General features: G+C 37.1%; 1 protein-coding gene across 1 annotated transcript in view; it reads right to left on the bottom strand.

The window, feature by feature from the left end:
• Cep112 (centrosomal protein 112) overlaps positions 1–22,089 on the bottom strand; it is a 382,234-nt gene that overhangs the window by 260,121 nt on the left and 100,024 nt on the right. Inside the window, exons 14-18 of the mRNA XM_051182944.1 lie at positions 15,269–15,423; positions 14,861–14,990; positions 14,136–14,228; positions 12,512–12,571; positions 5,981–6,060 (exon numbers count right to left, since the gene is read on the bottom strand). Of these exons, the coding sequence (XP_051038901.1) occupies positions 5,981–6,060; positions 12,512–12,571; positions 14,136–14,228; positions 14,861–14,990; positions 15,269–15,423 (518 nt within the window). The remainder of the gene's footprint in view (positions 1–5,980; positions 6,061–12,511; positions 12,572–14,135; positions 14,229–14,860; positions 14,991–15,268; positions 15,424–22,089) is intronic.

Here is a 22,089-nt window from a genome sequence, read left to right as displayed (position 1 = left end):
TGCACAGGTCAACCTGACACCACCACAGAATTCTGGGTAAACTTTAGCAAACTGGATCCAACAAAAGTTCTTAAAAATATTCAACATAACCAATGAGGATTTATCCAAGAAGTGTAAAATTAAGCATCTGAAATCATACCTATGCATTTTATAGGATTTATTTTATAAATTATATTATTTTAGATTAAGATGTTTAAAATGTCACGTGGTTATTTCAGTGAGTAGAATGCTTCTGAGAAGCTGTAATACCCACTCATTAATTTTTAAAAATACAGAAATTACTTAGTGAGACAGGGGTAAAATGTTAGTCAAACACACATGAGGTCCTGGCTATCGTTTTCAGCATGACACAAATGAAAAACAACAAGAACAAAACAAACAAAAACAACTTATTAGCAAGTTAGAAATGAACATCTCTTTTAGAAGCTACAATGTGTCAAGCAAAAAACCTTTTAGCCAAACCCAGCATATCTTGCTGCAAGTATTGCCTATGAGCAAGGATGCCCACACCCAGTTTATTGAACATTATAGCAAAGCAAGAAACTAAGAGCTCAGAGAGAGATAGCCTAAAAACTGAAATAGGAAGGGGAAATTTAACTGTTTGCTGACTGTGTAGCTAGCATTGTACACAAAGCAAGGCCAAAGTAAACTGTTTTAAGAATTTTTAAACTTTGAAAATAAATTAAGTAAAATATCTAAATATGGCCATTCAATATTTTAACTGCTTAACTGCTTTTCTGTTAAGATGGATACATTAATTAAAAACTACAATTATTTTAAAAAGATAAAATATAGTAATGTGACCTATTATGTACTTAAGCATAACTTAATGAAACAAATATAAAATATAGAAAAATTTATAAATGTTTAACAAAAATATTGAGGTAGAAAAGTTAATGGAGAAAAAATACTCACTACAGACAGAAAGATAAATAGAATTTTTTATTTATATTCAAACTAAAGCAAAAGTATTACAAATCCAACAACAACAAAAAAAAAAAACCTTCAGAAATTTTGCAAAACCCGATTCTTAAATTCAATATGAAGACCCACAGTTGCAAATATCTATAGGAGGTGCATGTTCTCATCTGCAGATGTTCCAGGTTAAACATCTGCTCAGGGTAACTAAGATGGCACAACTGGTGGGAGGCTACTTAATACAGCCACCATCATTTTAATTTTACTAGTAGCAAATGCACTGATGGTTTCTCAGGGGACACTGTAATGTCCAGGGACTCCTGAAGCACCCAGGACAATCTACTTAAACATAACCATCTGTTAGAATGACATAAAAAACATCCCCTTTGCATTAGTCTAGAACTTAAATGGATGGCCATGATAATAAACTCATAAAGTAATTCAACAATAAAAGAATTCATCAATAAAAAACTTTAGTACAACTTGACAAAACTCTTCCCATTGTAGTTAAATGGAAACCCAAATGATTTCAGACCTATCATATATATTCTTCTTACTCTCCAAATCATCTCTGTTAAGAAGTCATATTATGGTTCGATATGAAAATATATTTTCAGATTATATCTGTTGCTAATTTTAGTAATAATACTAGAACGTGACTTGGGAATGTCCCAGTGGGTAAAGAACTTGCTGCACAAGTGTGAGACTTCACACTTCACACTTCAACATCCACAGGAATGCCAGATAGATGTGGCAGCCCTCCTGTAATTCCAACCTTAGAAGGCAGAGACTAGGGATCCCCAGAACAACCTAGGTAGCTAGAGAAGCCTTCAGGGCATGCGCCAGGCTGTGCCTCAATGAATAAGACAGAATGATGAAGGAAGACTCTTGACATGAGCCTTCATCTAAGTTTTGTGATGGTCAGTGTTAACTGTCAACTTGACAAAGACTAGGAGCTAGGCATCTGTAGATGTTTGTACATTTTTTTAATTGGGTTAACTGAGTTGGGAAGGCCCGCCCTGTGAGTGCCACCATTTCACTAAATGTAAAGTGGAGAGGAAGCTTAGCAGCAAGCATGCCCTAAGTCATTGCTCTCTGCTCTTGACCATAGCTGTAATATGATCAGGTACTTCAAGTTCAGGCTGCATTAATTCCCCTGGAGTGATGGACTGCAGTCTGGAATTGTGAGCCAAATAAACTCTTAAGTTTCTCTCTTAAATCACTTTCACCAGGGTATTTTTCACAGCAACTGGAAAAGAAACTAAGACACACGGTGACCTTATACAAGTTTTCACATACATCTAAAGCACAGCGACTAACAATTCCTTGTCACTATTCATCAGTCTTACAAACAAAATGATCACGCCATGGTTCATCATGCTGGCAACATTTAAAACTAAAATTAGAATTCCACTATTACTTTACTATAACTCAAAATTCTAATACCACACTGCTTTCACTACTTTCCCTTTCTATCACAATTAAAACTTCAAGCTCTTGGTTGAACTGTAAGACTGTCTGCACTTAATGCAACTGCATCCAATGTTTTTCTGTAGGCAATGCTTCATTTAAAAAGCCTACTGACAATTCAGGAGGCAAAGGCAGGTGGATCAATGGAGTTTGAGGCCAGCCTGGTCTACAGAGCTAGTTCCAAGACAGCCAAGGCTACACAGAGAAACCCTGTCTCCTGCCCCCCCAATAGGAAAATTTAAAAATAAAATTAAAATAAAAGCCTATTGACATAAAGCCCTGTTTTGAATAGTAATATACTTAATAGCATTCTATTAAGATTAGTTACTAATAAATATGAGGACAAAAATAGTCATAACTTTGCAGTTTTAATATTTTTAAGCCATTCCTATTTGAAAATTAATCCCTGCTGCCTGCTAATACTATAAATGTTGATTCAAAACAGCAAATAAAAAACCAGAGATAATAGAGATTTAAAACAGCTTTCTAGAAAAAGCTTTTCCAATATTTAAAAATATAACTTATTTAAAAATAACTTCAGGGGTAAATAATCTGTGTTTCCACTTAGTAGACTATTTATAAATACTATACATGTCAAGAGAGAGGACATGTTATTTTTTAAATCTGTAGGTCAGTTTGTTGGAACAGTAACATAAAAAACTTTCTTCCTAACTTTTTTATTTAAAAAATTTATTTTTCATCTTACATACTAACCCCAGTTCTCCCTCCCCTTCTCCTGCCCCCTTGCCTCCCCATCTTTCCACTGCCCATCTACTCCTCAGAGTAAGAGCATCCCATGTCCCACTGTCTGTGAAATCAGGTAAAGAGCTCCTTCTCTCTGACAAACCTGCTATTAGCAATCTATCTTTCTGATTTACGCTAAACTCGTTAGATATTCAAATATGAACTTATAAACATACTTCTGCCTTCTCTGCCATCCTCAACTATCTGTTTAACTGCACATAAGAATAGAAGACAGAAGAGAGAAAGATTGGGAAAGAGAGAGAGAGCATAAAAGAGGGAGACATTATTGGTTTGAAGAGAAAACTGAACCTAAAGAAAGGTCTAGAGACCTACACGACTGCCGCCAACTAATAATTTGAGCAAAAGTGGAAAGGCTACCATAAATGCCCTTCCCGGATAGTGAGATCAACAACTAACTTATTATCCACCATCATGGAGCCCTCATCTAGTACCTGTTGGAAACAGAAGCAATCTCCCATACCTAAACATTGAGTCGAACTAGAATCCAGATGCAGAGGGAGAGGACAAGACCAGGTTGCAGAAACACATAGAGACAGCTGACCTGAACAAGGAGGAGCTAATGGGCCCCCAGACTGATAGCTGGGAATCCAGCATGGGACTGACTCAGGCCCCCCTGAATATGGGTCTCAGCCAGAAGGACTGAGCAGTCTAAGAAACCTCAGACAGTGGAACCAGGATGTATTCCTGGTGCATAAAAGGACCTTGCAGACACATCCCCCATGGAGGGATAACTGCCTTAACCTAGAGACAGAAGTCCTAGTCCCTACTTCAAATGACTTGACAGATATACATGACCCCAACAGGATGGCATAGCCCTACATGTGGAATTGGGGTGGGGGGATGAGAGGGGAGGGTGTCAGGGTGCATGTGAGGGGGCAGAGAGAGGGTAAGAGGAAGGGAGGGAGAGGGAACTGGGATCGACATGTAAAATAATAAAAAAAAAAAAAAAGAAAGAAAGAAAAGAAAAAAAGGAAGAAAGAAAAAAGAAACAGCCCTTATTAAATGAACCAAAGGAAGGTAACTACATGAAGGCATAACACCACAGTCTAAACACAAGATTGTTTTTTACCTTTCTGCATATTTATTCTAGAAAAAAAGCTTTCGAGAATTCAAGGCAAATTTTTATGTCATAGGGCTGCAAAATGAGATCATACTTAGGCCAACGAAACAGCACACTCTTTAGATAAACAGCGGTTAACAGTCACTCCTTGGAATATTCTCCATGTGGAAAATAGCCAGCCCCTGCTATTTACTTGGGAGCCCCCAACTTCATGATGGCTTCCTCTGTTATTTTCCATCTTGGTTACTGCTGCTACACTGGGTGCTCAGCTGTTAAGACCATAGGCAAGTGTTCAAAATGAAGGCACTGACTACCTAGGGCACGGCAGGCATGAACCTACCAGGGAATTTTACTTAAAGTTTAAAACAGTTTCTTTTAACTCGAAATAAAATTTGTTATTTTGGTATGGTCCTTTCAAGCCCTTGATGAGTTAGTCTTGTAATGAATCAAGATGACAATTTAATGTTTAATGAGTATAATTGCTTGCCTTTTGATCCCCTTTATGGCATCTGGTTCATAGTTGATGTGAACAAATAAGCAACAAGCCTTTGTGTAGATAACAACATTACTTCTTGTGATGTCATAGGCCATAAATTATTCTAAGATGTTCATTTAGCAAGAGAGCCAATGTATTTTATTGATAAACAAAGCAAGAGGAAGAGCTGGGCTGTAGTCTTCCCAGGGAAAATGTGATACAAAGATGCTTGATGGGAGGTGTCCTTTGGTGCAGTTCTGTAAATGCCTGTGGTTTGGAGGTTCAGGAAAGAAAACAAATTAGCTAGGCACACTGACCTCGGAGAAGCCCCTCCTTCCTTGCATCCCTTGGATCAGGTGCCAGGCTGACCTTCCTCCAGTAAAATTGCTTCTCCTCTGTTCTTCCAGGTTTCTTAAATAATCTACATAATGGCCACAAGGTCCTCAGGGAATATCTTTTCTCACACTGCCTGATGTATACTAAGAACCGAGTACTGATTAAGTAAGTCAGGTTTTTTTTTTTCCAGCTAAAACTGTCACAGTAAAAAAACCAAAGACAGTCAAACAGTTCACTCAATCTAAGTAAGTGGATGGGAAAAGCAAACTCTAGTGGCATGTACCTTCACACATGGTCAGGAGATAAAGCCCTTCGTAAACAATGTTTGGTAGTAATCCATTTGTGAACATAACAACTAAAACACTTTATTACCCAACAAAATCTGCAGTGATTTCTAAAGGCCCTAAGACTTAAATCTCATTTTGTGAAAATGTGTTTCCACTTAAGAGGAAGAGGGCATCTGAAACCACTAAGTTCTATTTTCTCTCATTCCTATCACTTAAAAACAGCTGAACTGGTTTTTCTGTTACAAAAAAAAAAATCAACTAGTAGACTAAGTCTGAAAACAGACATCCACAATGGGAAAGCAATGAGAAGCAATACCCTACAAGGCAATTGTGAAACATGACACTCACAGTCCAGTGAATTTGGCTCTCAGTGCAGCATGAGAAACTTGTCTGTTTTTTAGTAGTGTTATTTTTATTTCCAGTGTATAGGCATTTTTGCCTGTCTTATGACAGGGCATCCATGTATCCAGAGCTCACAGAGGCTATACATAAGGAGCTTGGAATGCTCTGGCACTGAAGTTACAGAAAGTTGTCAGCCACTAAGTGGGTGCTGAAAACAGAACCCAGGGCCTGAGGAGAAGCTAGTACTCATAACCACTGAGCAATCTCTCCAGTCCCAAGAAAGATCAATTTTTAAAACATTAAATATTTTATGTTTGTTTTACTCACTTCAAAGCTTCTTCAAATTTATTGATCTTCCTCTGAGTATCTTCTTTCTCCTTATCAAGTTCACTCTGCAATTCATGAACCTGCCCAGAGAGAGAGAGAGAGAGAGAGAGAGAGAGAGAGAGAGAGCACATAAAACTCACTGGAAGGCAAGGATACTCAGATACAAAGAAACAACAATCTCAGGTCCACTGGGATATGAATTCAGACTTAGGTATTTCATGGTAGAAACCTGCTTAACCATAGAACATAGAATAATTGCAATCTTCTACACCCAATATAACTTTTCAATTCAGAGCTAATAGATTTATTTACAAATGAATTGCTTACATCAGCTTCAAAAATGCACCCATCACTTTGATTTTTACAAGATCATAGTTTTGGTCCGTCAGTCGTGGCACATGCCTTTAATCCCAGTATGTGGGAGGTAGAGACATCTCTGTGATTTCAAGGCCAACCTGGCCTATACAGCAAGTTCCAGGACAGTGAACCTGTTACACAAAGAAACCCTAAAACCCTAAAAACAATAAGTCAGTTTTGACAAAGGAAAGAATTTTCATAGGATTGAAAAGACAGAACAAATAACGTATCTGCATTAACAAGATGGAGAAGGGCTATTATGAAGTCTCCCATTGCTAAGCATGACTTGTACACCCATTGACCAAGTTTGGAAAAACTGCCCATCATGATCGCCTCCATAGCAACCTTTGAGTAGGTGGGATGACATCACTAATCACAAAGGCTAAAGGAAAATTCACACATTCAAATATGCAGTGTGACTACTACTCCATGTGGACATTCTAGGGACCTTATAGTACAGAAAAGAAAGTTTTGAGCAGCTGGACAGAAAAGGAAAAGTGAATGGCAGTGCAGTTGTGCCCACACAGCACTGAGGCTCCAGAGCCTCCTGAGTGCTAGGAAAACTGTCGAATCAGGGTTCGAAAGCCGCACTTCCAGACCTTGTAGACACCACCACAGCACTGAACATGAACCTAAAGGACAGTGAGCTGAAAGGAATGACAAGAATCATAGCACACACTGACACACACACGCATGCTAAAGCCATGTCACACATCACATTGGAATTTACCAAAAGTAGATAGATAGTAGATAGATAGTAGTAGTTAGTGGTAGTAGTACCCACATTTTTCTGGTCTTTCTTTCTTTCTTTTTTTTTTTTTTTTTTTTTTTTTGTTTGTTTTTTGTTTTTTGTTTTTCAAGACAGCATTTTTCTGTATTGTAACTAACTCTGCAGATCACATTGGTCTCAAACTCACAGAGATCTGCCTGCCTCTGCCTCCTGAGTTCTGGGATTAAAAGCATGTGCCACCAATGCCCAGCTGGCCTTTCTTTTTCCAATCATCTTGAAATTTTCCCTTTGTGTAAGGCAAATAAATTAGTAAAATCAACTATATTCTTGTAAGTAAAAGCAGGGAGGCCAGAGAGGCAGTTTTTCATGATAATAACAAAAAAGCCTTTACTAGTTTCTATGATGTAACCACTAAGTCAAGACAGAACTCAGAGGTAGAGGGGATAGCACATGCTGAGGAGGAGTGACCAGGAGACTTAGCAGCCACAGCGCCCCCTCCTGGCACTGCAATGGTCAACTTAAACTATCTCAGTTTTCTTATGCTGAGAAGAATCACTTCACCTTGAAAACCTTTACCACGAAATGTATTTTACTTTACATAGGAAAAATGAAAAGAATATTCACCATTTACCAGACTCAGATTTCAATTGCTGTCTCACTTCGTACAGGTTCCTGATATATATTAATTACAATGCTTGGCATATAGCGAGCATGTTAAATTGAAATATAAACAAACTATATTTTTTTGGAAACTCTAGCTATAATTATAGGGTGAGTTTAAGTGGTCATACCCCCACTTCTCAAATTATTTAGCATGCTGTGTCTCAATCCCCTCAATAAACGGGGATCAACAATAACCATATCAGAGTGCTCTGATAAAGGAGAATTACTTCAAGGAAAGCTCTTATGAATATGAGAACATAAGAAATTCACAGTCAGTGTTAAAAATTGTAATTACTATGTTAGATTGAACACTAAAGTATTTCTTGATTTCTCCAGGTCAATATGAGCAACAGTCAAAATGTGCACAGTACAAGGCTGTTTGCCCTCTCGGAAAGCAGACCCTGAAGGCCAAGTACCCTGAGTCCTTGTGAGAGCTCTGCATCAGTCTCACACAATCTCTACCTGGTTCCTGATTTGGACTTCCACTTCTCAATGCTGGTTGGTGTGTGACACATGCCCCTTGATAGAAATATTTCTAGACTACCACCTCATTTCTGAAGGAAGAGGGGGCAAGCTGGCATGGGAGTGTGCAGGGGGGCAGAAGGGCTCCCTTTAGGCAAGAATGCCTGGCTGCACAGCCCCTTAAGCTGTTTCTCACTTATACAACTAACCCAGAGCCCATCGTCCCCGACCCACACTAGAGCAGGCACTAAAGGAGGTTCTGGCTTTGCTTCCTCTCCGCAGAATATTTTAGTATTGCACCTTTATTTTTATCTATATTTCAAGTATTTGCCGGTAATACATAATTAAAAAACCATGCAAGTAATCAATGCATACTGACTTTGATGGAAGACTATACTGGGGGATATTATATAAATCATTTTTACATAAAACTAAGAAATAACATAAAGATGATGCTACTGCCCAATACCTACTTTCTATTTCTTTTTTCACTTTTATTTTTTTTATTTATTTATAGCACAGTATTGCTATGTTGCCCAAAGGTAATGTGAAGTAAGATTTACTTACCTTTCCTCAATATATAGTTAATACTGAGTTATAGTATTTAAAGTATTTAAGGTACCTCGTTTACTATCAAACATGAGAATGAACTATAAGTTTTTTCAGCAGCCATAAGCACATTTATTGAACATACAATAAATACGTTTTATACTCTCTTTCATCCCCTAAATATAAAGAATCAAAATGGAGCATAAATTGAGCATAGCAAAGAGCTCAGAGCCAGGGCTGATCTGAAAACCAACCAGCTGGACAACACTGCCTCTTAACTACACTCATCTCCATAGCCCAGTATTAAAAATATGGGTGATGTCATTGCATGACTTTACTAAGTACTGTAGCAGCACCATTTCATTTCTCTTTTTCTAACTTTTGGAAAGGCATCTAGCATTTTAAAGAAAACTGTCAGCAGCAGTTAAATACACAGTTTAATGCTTGACATATAAAGCTGCTGGGAACATTTTCAAATTATTGAAATATAATTATACAAAGTACACATGATGGCTAAGCATTGGAAAAACTGTACTTTGTTTAGAACTCACATTACATTTGTAAACAGTTAGGACAATGACTTTAGGAGGGAAGTCAAGTCTAGCATGGTTTTTTAGCCTGTGCATGTGAGCAGCTGCCTGTGTTGTCCTCTGGGTAAACAGCACCATCATTCTTTACTCCCAGAGCCTGTTTGGAAAACAAGCACTAGGTTATTTGTAGGAGGCAGGTGTTTCCTTACTAGTAAAATCATTTACTCTAGCCATTTCCTGATTTAACAGATTAGGACACTTCATCAAACAATGACGTTTAGTTTTATGGCCTATTATTTGTTTGATGTTCAAAGATCTGAAGACCAGGCAACAGCCACCAGAGATCAATAAAGACCATGAGATAATATGTGTGTGCTTAAATTAGGGACAGCATCTGATGCTGTTTCTTCCACCTCAAAGACTAGTAGGATGGTATGCTCCCATCCTGCTGCTTTCGCACTGGCATGAGGAAATAATGTCATTCAGATGGCATTTCCTCCTTCTGAACAGATATTCAGAACCACATTTTATATGGAAAGTTATTGAATGTGCACACCTGTAACACGCTCAAGACAAAAGCCCTATACATCCCATTTAGCTATCCAGTTACACAGTCCAGTCCATATGTGAGATTTATGTCAGCTCTGTGAGCTGTCAGAAGGATATTCCCTCAGGGGGGGTACAAGACATCAAATCTTCAAGGCTTGTGATCACAGCAGGTTTAATAAAGAAAGAATAACAGATGTCAATTTAAAAGGGTAGATTATAGAATTAATTGTGAAACAAAAAGTGACACACTGAGCAACCTTTTCTGTCAATATAAACAATATCTAACATTCGCAATATGAACATGTTTTTTCTTCTAGAGATTGTTGTTTTAAACAAGCCATGTTTACATTGAGAATAGCAAAGTGTACTCTGGTTATTTTATTTAAAAGTGAGGTCAGTTGATAGCTCTTGGAAAGGGAATAGCTGTAGTCACCATGCCTAATAAAGAGACTTTAGTCTCCTTTCAGGGGTGAGCTACAACAGGAACAGCAGCAGGTCACTGATAAAAATGGAAATATAACAGGCACTTGGACATTGCCATTCCTGACAAATGCAGTGACTCCCCACTTGAACTCACAATGTAACTGAAGGCAACATGAAAGCCTGACCTATCCATCTTCACTTTGCATCTGCCTCCTCTCCTTCAGGTCACTCACTCACCTACCAAGTCAGGGTCCTCATTCAAGGCAGATCTGTCTAGGAGCCAGTGCTACCTAGCTCACCTCAGTGCCTTTCAAACCAAAAGCACAAGGATAAGAGTGACTGAGGAGTCTCACTGTCAGCTTTTCATTGTCCTTGTTCCAGACCCCAGAAAAGAGCTAAACAGTCTCTAGTTATTGTTTTGAACCTTGGACTCCAAGAACAGCAGAGCCTAGCAGGAACCCTGGCGCAGGAACAAGCTTCTCCAAGGAGTCAGCTTGTTCCCTCAAGCAATAAAGACCTCTGCAGATCACCTTGCAGAACTAGAGCTGAGATGTTGACCACAGAGGGACCAGAACTGTTGAACTATACATCATACCACTTGCCCCCCCATCATAATTCTTTCTCTATTTAAACCTAAAGCTCATTTCTATTCCCAGAAGATGGGGTGGAGTCACTGAGCCATTTTTCCTGGTCCACTGATTAAGTTCCCTTTCTGTTTTTCACTACTGCCTGGCTCTGCAGTGTGCCATCTCCCAATGGCAAAGCCTTTCTTCTGTGGCTACTGCAATGTGGGTGTTTGTCCTAAGCTCCAGTTACAAAAACAATTCTCATATTTCTTTCCTGTAATCTATTCTCCAGGGAGAAAGGCTGGTAGCAGAATCTCAGTTTACTCTGTAGCTAAATACTCAAGAAAACAGTAGAAGAAAATGCTATCTGGGTTTGTCTCTTTATGGCACAGTTCTCAGATGTGCCTTGCTCCTAGACACCAGTGCATGCTGCTCCCAGGCCAGCAGATGGTAGGAGAACTGTCACAAACAGCAATGGCCAGTAGGCCAGAAAGGTGTTCACAGGGCACAATGGATAAACAGTACACCCAGACTAACCCAGAGCCTTACACACAGTGGAGAAGATTTCCAGGTTTGCTTGTTTGCATGTTTTGTAGTAAGCAAAAATATTTAGGGAACTGCATTTCTCAGCAATAGTAACTGAAATAAGTCAATAAAAACATTTCTTCTTCTTGCTCAGATACTATTTTTACATATAAAATATATCAAACACCTTACATTGAACAATAATGTGTAAGAAAATAATTACAATTATAAAAAGCACACAAGCACAGATTGATATACATCAGAAGAAATCCTTTTTTATAAATAATGACTACATTCTATCCTATACATCTCCGGGATGTGTTAAGCTCTTTGAGGGCAGAGTGCCTAACTATTCCCAGCCTCATCTTTTTATCTAATATGATGCCTTGTCCAATGTAAGCACTGAAAGGATATCTGTAGAGAAACTAGGTAGACAAAAAGATATGTTACAAAATGGATTGAAAATGCTGCAATACATACCAGGGTTAGCTTTAGTTTATATATTTTAATGGATGGGTAAACCTCGTTTTTATTGTATGCATATTATACACATGGATTCATTTGGCAAATATTAAAAGTAGTAACAAAACTATCAATAAAATCTTTGCTATTTCAACTACTTTCACTTTCCATATCTCCTAGAAAACCATTTCAGAACTGAAATGTCAGTCACAAATCTGTATACTGCCGCCTAAAGTATTAGTAACCTTTTAGTTACTACTGACAATAGAAATATTAAAATACATTGATGAAACTATGCGTGATTCTATATACTAAAAACCTATTAAGTTATAAGTAGTCAATACTTTCACTGATGTAGGGTTTTTAATTACATATGCAAAGTTTTCATTACATGGATGATACACACAAATGCAACATAAATCCCAATTACTTCAAACTTCTAGAAATAAAATAAAACATCAAAGTGTTTTTAAGAGCGGTTCTGTCAATGATACACTCCACTCACTCAACCAAAAATAAAACTAAAGCTTTAATGTTGGTGTGATTAGTAATTGAACCAAAGAAGCTGTTCATAAACATGAAAACTTTGGTTATATTGGTTAGCAGCAATTAAATTAGAAACAATTCTTTAAAGAATGAAATAAATATATTAGTTTAATAAATCAGCTCTCCTTAACTGCTTAAGTTGTTATTTTAAATATATCAAACATATTACCTTTTTCTCATAGGTGTGTTTTAAATGGTTCCTCTCCATGTGAAACTTATTTTCTTGATCCTGTGAATGATAAATGTTTATTTCAGTATGTTTAATATTATCTTTAAAGTCAATAAAATTAGTGACTCAATAAAAGCAATGAAAGCACTTGATGTCAAACTTCAGGGTGCTGCTTGGCATTTATCACTGAGAGCCCTAAGCACTAATTCTCTAAGTCACAAAACGGACATCAGCAACTACAATTCAAGACATAAAACCTCAGCTGTATGAAGATGCTGATGTCCTTAAGGACTAGGGTCACTGTGACCTTTAAGATAAGATCAGGAATGAGCAACTATGTCAAGATGGCAGTGACAATTATGAAGTTACTTGATATCCTCATTTTTGATGCTCTTTGAGAGAAAATTAACACTATGAGAAAAAGAGAAACGGGGAAGGAAAGACAATAGAGTTTGAGAACTTAAGAGGGAGAATTTTTCTAAAATAATATACTTATATGAGAGATTTTTCTACATCAAACAAAAATTTAATAGGATACCACACTAATAAGATGTAGAAAGACGAGCAAATAATATATACACATTTATATAATTTAATATATCCTGGATTCACACCAGTGATAATGTACATTATTGACAACAGCATACAAAGTAATAAACATTATAACTTAATTTTTAAAATATTTAACATAGGGGCTAGAAAGATGGCTCAGCAGTGATGAGTACTAGCTGCTCTTCCAGAAGACCCAATTGAATTCTCAGTACCCACATGTCAGCTCACAACTGTCTGTAACTCCAGTTCCAGGGGATCCAACACCCTCACACAGACACACATACAGGCAAAGCACCAATGCACACAAAATAAATCAATAAATCTTTTAACATTAATTAACATATTAATTTATATTTAATACATTCTATATCATTTAACATATATTTAATACATTATGTTTAATACATTTTGATAATTTTATTTTAAATTGCCATAAAACATACTAGATATCATAACATTTTACACAAAGTATTTTAGTAGACGATGCTCCTCCCCATCCCCCATTCCTCTGCTACTCATCGTCCCCGCTGTTCTCACGCCTGATATCTTCTCCTCTTCCATGTCCCATGTGCCCTTTTCCCAACCCCATCTACCTCTACCACGTCTTCATCTCCTTTCTTGTTTTTTGTTTTTGTTTTTGTTTTTTTTTTTTGTTTTGTTTTGTTTTGGTTTTACCCACATTCCTGCTCACACAGATGTAAACATAATGGGTTAAGAACTACATTCATATCTGAGAAAACATCCAGGATTTATATTTATACATTTGAGTCACCCTGCTTGGTATTAGAATTTCCAAACTCATTAATTTTCCTAAAAATTTCAAGATCTCATTCTTAAATCATTCAAGGTTTTATTTCTAAATTAACCACAAAAAAGAGAGACCTTTCAAATCAATTGTCTCTTATTCTCTATACATTAGCATCTTCCTCTGTGAGGTAAAATGCCAGGAATACAATCAGAAATGGCTATGTCCACAGGACTTTTTCTGTTACTTTTTCAATTGACTCTCATTTCTGAACACGGATCAAGAAAGTAAAGGGCTGGAACACGGATCTGGCTAACACAGACTCACTTTCGCTTGCTGTTTCCTCTGAAGCTCTGACTCCTGGACCTGCTGTTTCAATCGACAGATGTTCTGTTCTAACTCTTCAATCACACCAGATGTCTGTGAGGGGTGCAGAACAGAGAGCAGAGCATTGACTTTTTGTACCATTCCATACTTCTGGTTGACATAAAGCCTACCATTTTACCCCTGAAAGTTCAGTCAGAATTTAAGTTATCTATAAATCTGAATAAAAATATTTTAAATATAATAATAAACTTAAATCTACTTTAAGAATACTGCAAGAGAGACAGTGAGCTGAGGAGAACCTGAAATACCATTTGAAGCCAAAAATTATTATTTTGAAGTAAAAATGTAAATTATAATCTGCATAGTATCTAATGCTATGAAAATAGAACAGTGAATTAAAATTTTATAGAAATTTTTATAAGTTTATAAGAATAGAATAGAACTAACATTTCAAAGCAACAGCACTGTACATGCACAGTAGCCATCAGGAAGCTTTTCTTGGAATTCCTTCCTTCAAACCTCAGTGCTCAACAGGGCGGTGTAGAGCAGAACCGGCTTTTAGGTGCTGTGGGAGCTAGGAGACACTAGCGTTTCAATGTTCTAAAGTCTTGTGATTTCAAGAAGCAAATGTAGACGGGGCTAGTTTCAACTGGAAATGACTGGCTGCTCCATGGCGGCTCACAGCCCAACACTCGAGTAAACAGGGCCGCCAACAGGTACAATACCTTAGAAGCGGAAAGCGCGTGTTCTTGTTTTAGGAGGTTTATGTCGGAATCGTATTTGGTTTTTAATAATTTCACATTTTTCTCATAATCATTTGCAAGATGTTCTTTCTCTTTATGCAGTATATTACGCCTAAAACAGTAGGATAAAAAAAATAAAAAAAGGTTTTCTATATTTTTGGAGCCAATCTCTAAAACGGATATCTTACTCAACTAAACTCAAGTATATTATCTTTCAATATATGAAGTAGGTGTTTATATCTTCATTACTGGTTTCAAACATTGTGTCCTAAATTACTTTTAGAAATCTGTAAACAACCCTAAGGGTTACTGCACAAAGTCTGTGCACTCTAGAAGGCCATTTATAGTCAGTCAGGGCTGGTGCCCCACAGACAGCTGACTCAGCATTACCTTGTCTTTAGTTCCTGTAATTCACTACAGGTCATCTGGTAGCATCTCTCAAGATCCAGTTTTTCTTCAATCAATTTCTGCCTTTGTAAATTGCTGTTCTCTGCTTCCCCGGTCAGCTGCTGGACACGGTCCTCCAGTTCTTTGATCATGTGGTTCTGAAAGAACAAGTCATTAGGAAAGTCTCTAACTAGCTTTTCACTTGTGGGAGCCAGTAAGTACTCTGAAGAAACATATTGCCTATGAGAATAATAAGAACAAATATGTCATAATCAATATTAGCAAGAAAGAAATCTCTAAACCAAATCCTCTGAAAGTCACCCTTATACCATAAAATGACCAGCATGGTTATACATATCCAGACATTCACTCATTCATGAAATGTTAACCAAGGCTGACAATTTCTTATGGGAGCAAAGAAGACAGACAAGGCCCACTCCTCAGGCAGACCCCAAGTCCGCTGTGCCCCACATTATCGCTTAGATTTGTCCTTTTCTCTCACAGTTTAATAATGGCATTTCAAAATCAAATCCATGACCCTATATATTAATGCCAGAAATACCAGATAACATATTCATCATTAGCAAACTTAAGGGAATATTTTATCCCATAAATTCTTATTCCTTTCATCTGTAATGATTTTTCTATTTCATTTAAAGCAGTTCTCTATTTTTCTAAAGTATTCAAAAGTAACATTCAAATAAATTGCCTCTTTATTATTTGGTATTTAAGTTATTCTAAATTCATCACTTTGTCAAGGTTGCATTTAAAGCCCCCAAAAAGGTGTTTATGAGCTTCCAGATGCTTCATTCAAAACTGCTAAATCAGCATTAGCTGAGAGACAACTGGTTTCCATTTTAACAACTACACTTCTGTCGTTTCTTTTTCTAATGTTTTTCTCCAACCAAGAGTTAAGGTAAAGTTTAAACATTACTGTTAAAACCCAAACCCTTTATTCATTTCACCTTTTCTTCATTATAAAACTGAATAGACAGGCAAGTAAAATTTTGGTGCAACAACTTCCAAATATGTGGAATGAAAATCATTCTTTCTGCCTAAAAACAGCACATCAATGGCCACAGACATGTGGCTTCTTTTGAACCACTGCATCCCCTCTGCCTTTTTGCTGAGCTGAGCAGCCCCTTTAAGAAAATGGCCTCTGTTTCTAACATTCTCTAAACTACCCTGGCTTCCTACACAGTAACTGTGATACAAAATCAAGAAGGCCTCTTTTGATCTCCAAGGGGATCTGCAGTACTTTGTTTTGTGGACCAATGAAAAAGAGACAATAGGTAGGAAATGCAGAACTGCAACTACAGCTCAGTGACATCAGAGAGGCTCACTCTCCCTAACCTAAAGCAACACCTAAAAGCACAGAAATAAGTCTGAAAAAATAGCGGGAAGGTGTTAGGGGTTGCATAAGGCAGAATGGATGTAAGGAATACGAATGAAGAATCAAAAAAGATGAGGTAGCATTTTCTAACTTGTCCCCTTTTTACCCTAGAGATAGTTTCTTTCTTCCTTCCTTTCTTTTCTTTCTTTCCTTCTTTCTTTCTTTCTTTCTTTCTTTCTACCTACCTACCTTCCTTCCTTTCTTAATGTGGAAAATATTGGGGGAAGGGATTAAGGAAAGGGAAGAAAGAAGAGAAACAGAGGTAGGAGAGGCAGGAGAGACAGAGATCTGCCTGTCTCCTCAGAGAAATGACAGAAAAAAGAGAGCCTAGAGGTATTTTCTAATCTTGGAAGAAGAGGAGGATTGGACAATAAAACTTAGAGCAGTGGGTGGCCGTGGCAGCTGAGACTTAAAATAGCAAAACCTCTGAGAAAAACCCAAAACCCTGCACAAAGTGAGAGTTGGGTCTCTGTGTCTCCTAGTTAGAGAAAGGGGACACAAATTTCAAAGTTATGACAGATTACCCAGTTTAAAAGAAATAAAGGAGTGTTTAGAAAATAACCTAATTAGCAAAGCCATAAAACAAGACCAAGGGGCCAAATTGCTATAGATGAACCTACAGACTTTGGTGAAGGAGAAAGGGACTCTGTCAGCCTCTTTCTACAATATTAATATTGACTATAGTGAAGGAAAGAGAAAATGTCAGATGAAAGTAGAGAGTACTTTTTTTTTACTAAGAGAAAGAGAAAAAGATGAGGGTGAAAGATGCCCACTGTTTGAATGAACGAAGTGGTGAACATCGAAACAACATTGTGCTCTCAAATGCCCAGGGTCACTGAAGATTAATGATAGTGATAAAGTGAACTTGAAGTTTTAATTTGGGTACTGATCAACCATTAAAACTTTATGGAACCTAAAAAGCAAGATGTAGTCGCTGGCCACACCTGCTAAATATAGCCAGTGCTCAGAAGTGTCTCCTTGTCATTTTCCTACTGGATGACATTGTTTGAACTGGTGGTCATTTCCCTGGGCACCGACAGATTCTATACAATATTTATCCCTAGTGTACAAATGGACTTTGGGAGCCCATTCACATAGAGGGATACTCTCTTAGCCTAGAGGTCCCAGCCCCTGCTCCAAACGATGTGACAGACTTTGAAAACCCCCATGGAAGGCCTCACCCTCCCTGGGAAGCAGAAATGGGATGGAATAGGGAGCTGATGGGGGCCAGGGGAAGAGGGGAGGGAGAGGGAACTGGGATTGATACATAAAACAAGATTGTTACTCACTTAAATTAAAAAAATATATAGAAGGAAAAAATAAAAATAAAACAAGCAGAAAACGTCAAACAAACAAAAAAGATTCTGTAAGTCCTGACAATACTAACAAGGCCCCACATGGGATTTTAGTAAGCCTTAGGAAGCATCATTAACCTCTGTGAGGTTAGGGATGTACAAAGCGAGGAGTGGAGGACAAGGGACACAGTTCAGTGACAGTGCACTTGCCTATACTCAGATCCCAGCACAAGAGCAACAACAACAACAAAGGAAAAAAAGAAGAACACTTAGGACTGAAGATAGTGCTTTAGTATTTGTTTAAAAATAGAAAATTTTATCTATGAGACTCCAATTAGAAATTTACTGCCAATGTCAAAAGATATAAATTGCCTAGACAAAATAAATGGCCATAAAACAAAACAAGACTTTACAAAAAGCTAAAATGTTAAAAGCATAATTCACCAGAGGAGCTAATTCTCCCTGACAACATTGTCTTCCATCCTGGGCCAGGTCTTGAACTCTGCCTGGCTTAGTTATTAAATCAAGAGCTGCTCACAAGCTCTGGGTCGCACTGATGAATTCTGAATTCAGTCCTGCTCTTTCCATGATTCCCGCACTTATTATTTTGTTATTACCTAGAACAAAGTCTGAATGTGCATTTTAAAATGCAGCTCTCAGAATGCCAAAGTTCCAAAACCAGAACAGAATCTTTCTGACAACGACCTTTTAAATCAAAAGTGTACTTGTCTTTCCAAATAGATAAATATAAAAATTCTACTATGAAATAGAGTTACCATTTATATTATTTAACTAATAAAGAATACCAACAGGGGCAGAGCTGGATGTCCAACGATGTAAAAAATTTCTTAGTGTTATTAAACCTTACCCATAAATGTTTGAAATATAAAATTTGGTTAGGTATATTTTGTGAGAGAGAGAGAGAGAGAGAGAGAGAGAGAGAGAGAGAGAGGGAGAGAGAGAGAATGTATAAAGAAAAACCCAATATTTGATTTGGATACAAAAAAAGACGGCTGATTTTTAAAAATGGATCAAAGAGATAAATAAGCAACTTTAAATATTAGGAAGTAACCATAGAACTACAAATTAAAATGTGACATTTTCAAAGAAGGAATGTAAAGTGAGCTAGCCCTGAGTACTCAGGAGGAAGGGTTGACTCCTAAGCCCCATGTGGAAGTTACAAGCTATCACCACTTGGAACACGAATCACAAAAGAAGTGGATTCTTCAATACATGCATCTTAAAGGCAGGTTTCAAGACACGATCTCAGCCAACATGAAATCAATTTGCAAATCGTAACTTAAGTAAAATCAAGAAATTATATCAGCATGAATGGCAAACAATAAAAGTGACACTCTTGCTAGTAGGTAATTGTTTTTGTATGTGCTTATGTATGTTTTGTACAAAATTTGTATATTTAGTCCTTGGAAGAATTCTCATTTTAAAAAAAATTCATAAACCTATGTCTTAGAGCAGAAATTCTAAAAATACAAACTCTTGAAACCCTTTGATTCTTGGTAGATCAGCAAGATCAAATGTATTTTTAAATAACATGAAGACATTGATCTTTGTCTATGCAGTTCCTAGAGGTAACATTATATGAAATAATAGGATGACGCAAAAGTGAATAAAAACCCAGTCAACATCTATTAAGCCAGAGGTAAAAATTTACAAAAATTAAAAGCAATGGCATATGCCATTCAATTTCTTTTCTTTTGTAAAATGTAGCTTGTTTATATAACTTCATAATATAGGTACATATATAACATAAACATATTTATATTTAGTACTTAGACTACAAGTTATTAAAACACTTATGTTCACATAGTTTTAGTATTTTAAATGAATCATTGATTAAAGTTTTGTTAAAAAAAAAAATGGTAAAAACCCAAGTATGACAGCAAACATCCAGGATACAGAGGCAGTATATTTTCAAGTTTGATATCATGCTTGACTATGTTGAAATCTTCTCTCAAAAAGCTCCAAACAAGTAACCCAGCAGCACAAACAAACAGAAAACAACATGTGTCAGTCATCCTCTTATGATGACAAAAGGCACCAAATTTACCCTCTTTGTAAGCTAGTTTCTGTAACAAATAGAAGCATCAAAATAAGCACTGTCTTTCTCCTTTTTTAGATCCAATTATTTACTTTTTAGTATTCTCAGTCTTAAACATAATTTTTTACTATTCTGTGCTGCACCTCACCTCCAAAGAGATACTGAAGTAATGTGACTTTGTTTCTTTGTTTGCCTTGCACATTCTAGACAGATTGTTTACTATTACGCTCCATTAACAGATATAAGTATATTTTAATGGAAACAAAATATTTTTAAGTTTAGTGTGAATTTAGTGTGAATCACTTTGGGTTACAGAGGGTCCTGAGTCCAAAGACAGTTGGCCTCACAAAATGGTTATATGAAGACACAGGCACAGATCCACACAAGACCACCAGGTGACCACACAACTGTAACTAGAAGTCAAAGAATGTCAAAGACTGCCCCCACAGAAGCCAAAAGAGGCAAGAAAGGATCTTTCTCTTTCAGCATCTTCAAAGACAGCAGGTTCTGCTGACACTCCAATTTACCACTTGGCTGGGAACTGTTAAAGCAATCTATCTGTCACCTAAATCAGTCATTATGCAGTGCTAAGTAACTAATATACCTATTATACTGCAAGGGTTATGTCTGTGTGTTAATGACAATATGCAGCATCAGATTGACAATAGAAGCCTGGGCAGTCACATACAGTTTTACCAACATTAGTTTTATTTCTTTCTGGATTTTTTTTTTTTTTTTTTTTTTTTTTTTTTTGGTTTGTCCTGGACCTTGCTCTGTAGACCAGGCTGGCCTCAAACTCCTGTCTCTGCCTCCCAAGTTCTGGGATTAAAGGCATGCACCACCACTGCGTGGACAACATTAATATTATTACAGAGATACTTTTCTTATTTTTTCCTGTCTCTTCTACATGTTCAATAACAAGTATGCATAGGTATATTCCTTGTTTTTCTTTAATACCTAAATATGAGAGACAAGTGAAGACATTTTTATTTACTTTTATTGTGTGTTTGTTTTTACTAAGCAGAATGTATAAGTATATTATTGTGGCAAAATATTGATCAGTGCCTTTCTTGATAGAAGCAGTATTAACAGGACATATATGTATGTATGTGTGTATTATATATAACTTTTTATTTAGCTATAGGGAAAATTAAACTATATTTGTAGGAAAATGATTCTAAGTTGGAATTATTACATGAAATCAGACTCAAAAAGACAAATGCACCATGTTTTCTTTCTCATGTGCAGATCCTAGATTTTAGTGTGTGAATGTGGCAATGAGTACATGTATCCATGTGTGTGCATTTACATGTGTGTATGTACATGCTGCAGTTAGAAACATCAAGGAGAGAAGAGCTCTTGAGGGTGGAAAGAAAGAGGGGGAATGTAGTGAGATATTCACTTTGTCCTTACCTGTGGCAATGACCACGCCCATTGGGGGTGGAGACAGGGGAGATGTTACCTGGGGAAACTAGGTCTGAGGAGGGTTCCAGGAGTGCTCTCTTGCTTGTAGCACAGGAGAGCTTCTGGAGGCATCCTTGGGACCAGGAACCTGCTGGTGTTCATCTGTCTATGTGGTAAGTTTGGTTTTTTCTCCCTGAATAAACATCTATTCAGCCTATTTGTTTCTCCTGATCCTTATTAAACCACAATAGAGGAAGATGGAACACAGGTGTGATGAGGCCACAGGGGCTTTGGGAGAAGAAGGAAGGTGACAGCAAGAGGGAGACAAGGGATGCAGGAGAGGAGTAGGAAGGGGACAAATAAAAACAAAATCTGCATGAAATGCCATAATGAAATCCATTATCCATATGCTAGTTTAAACAATGAATGGAATAATGGCAACAGAGAAGCAGCTTTTCTTCAAATTGTGAGTCTGCATACCCTTTGAATTGAGAATAACTGGTTTAAGAGCTATGATTGCCACCACTACAACACTTCATAAGTTCTAGTCAACGTATAGCAATGAAGTAAAATAATGCTACATATGTGTAAACAGTTAAGATCTGTGACAAACAATTATAGCAAAAGTGTATCTTCTTAAGTTATTTATTTAGTGTGCCTGGTGTCTTGTCTG

Source organism: Phodopus roborovskii, unplaced genomic scaffold (assembly GCF_943737965.1).
Source record: "Phodopus roborovskii unplaced genomic scaffold, PHOROB, whole genome shotgun sequence".
Classification (NCBI taxonomy): Eukaryota; Metazoa; Chordata; class Mammalia; order Rodentia; family Cricetidae; genus Phodopus; species Phodopus roborovskii.
The sequence above is the reverse complement of the archived record's forward strand: the minus strand, read 5'-3'. Positions and strand labels throughout refer to the sequence as shown.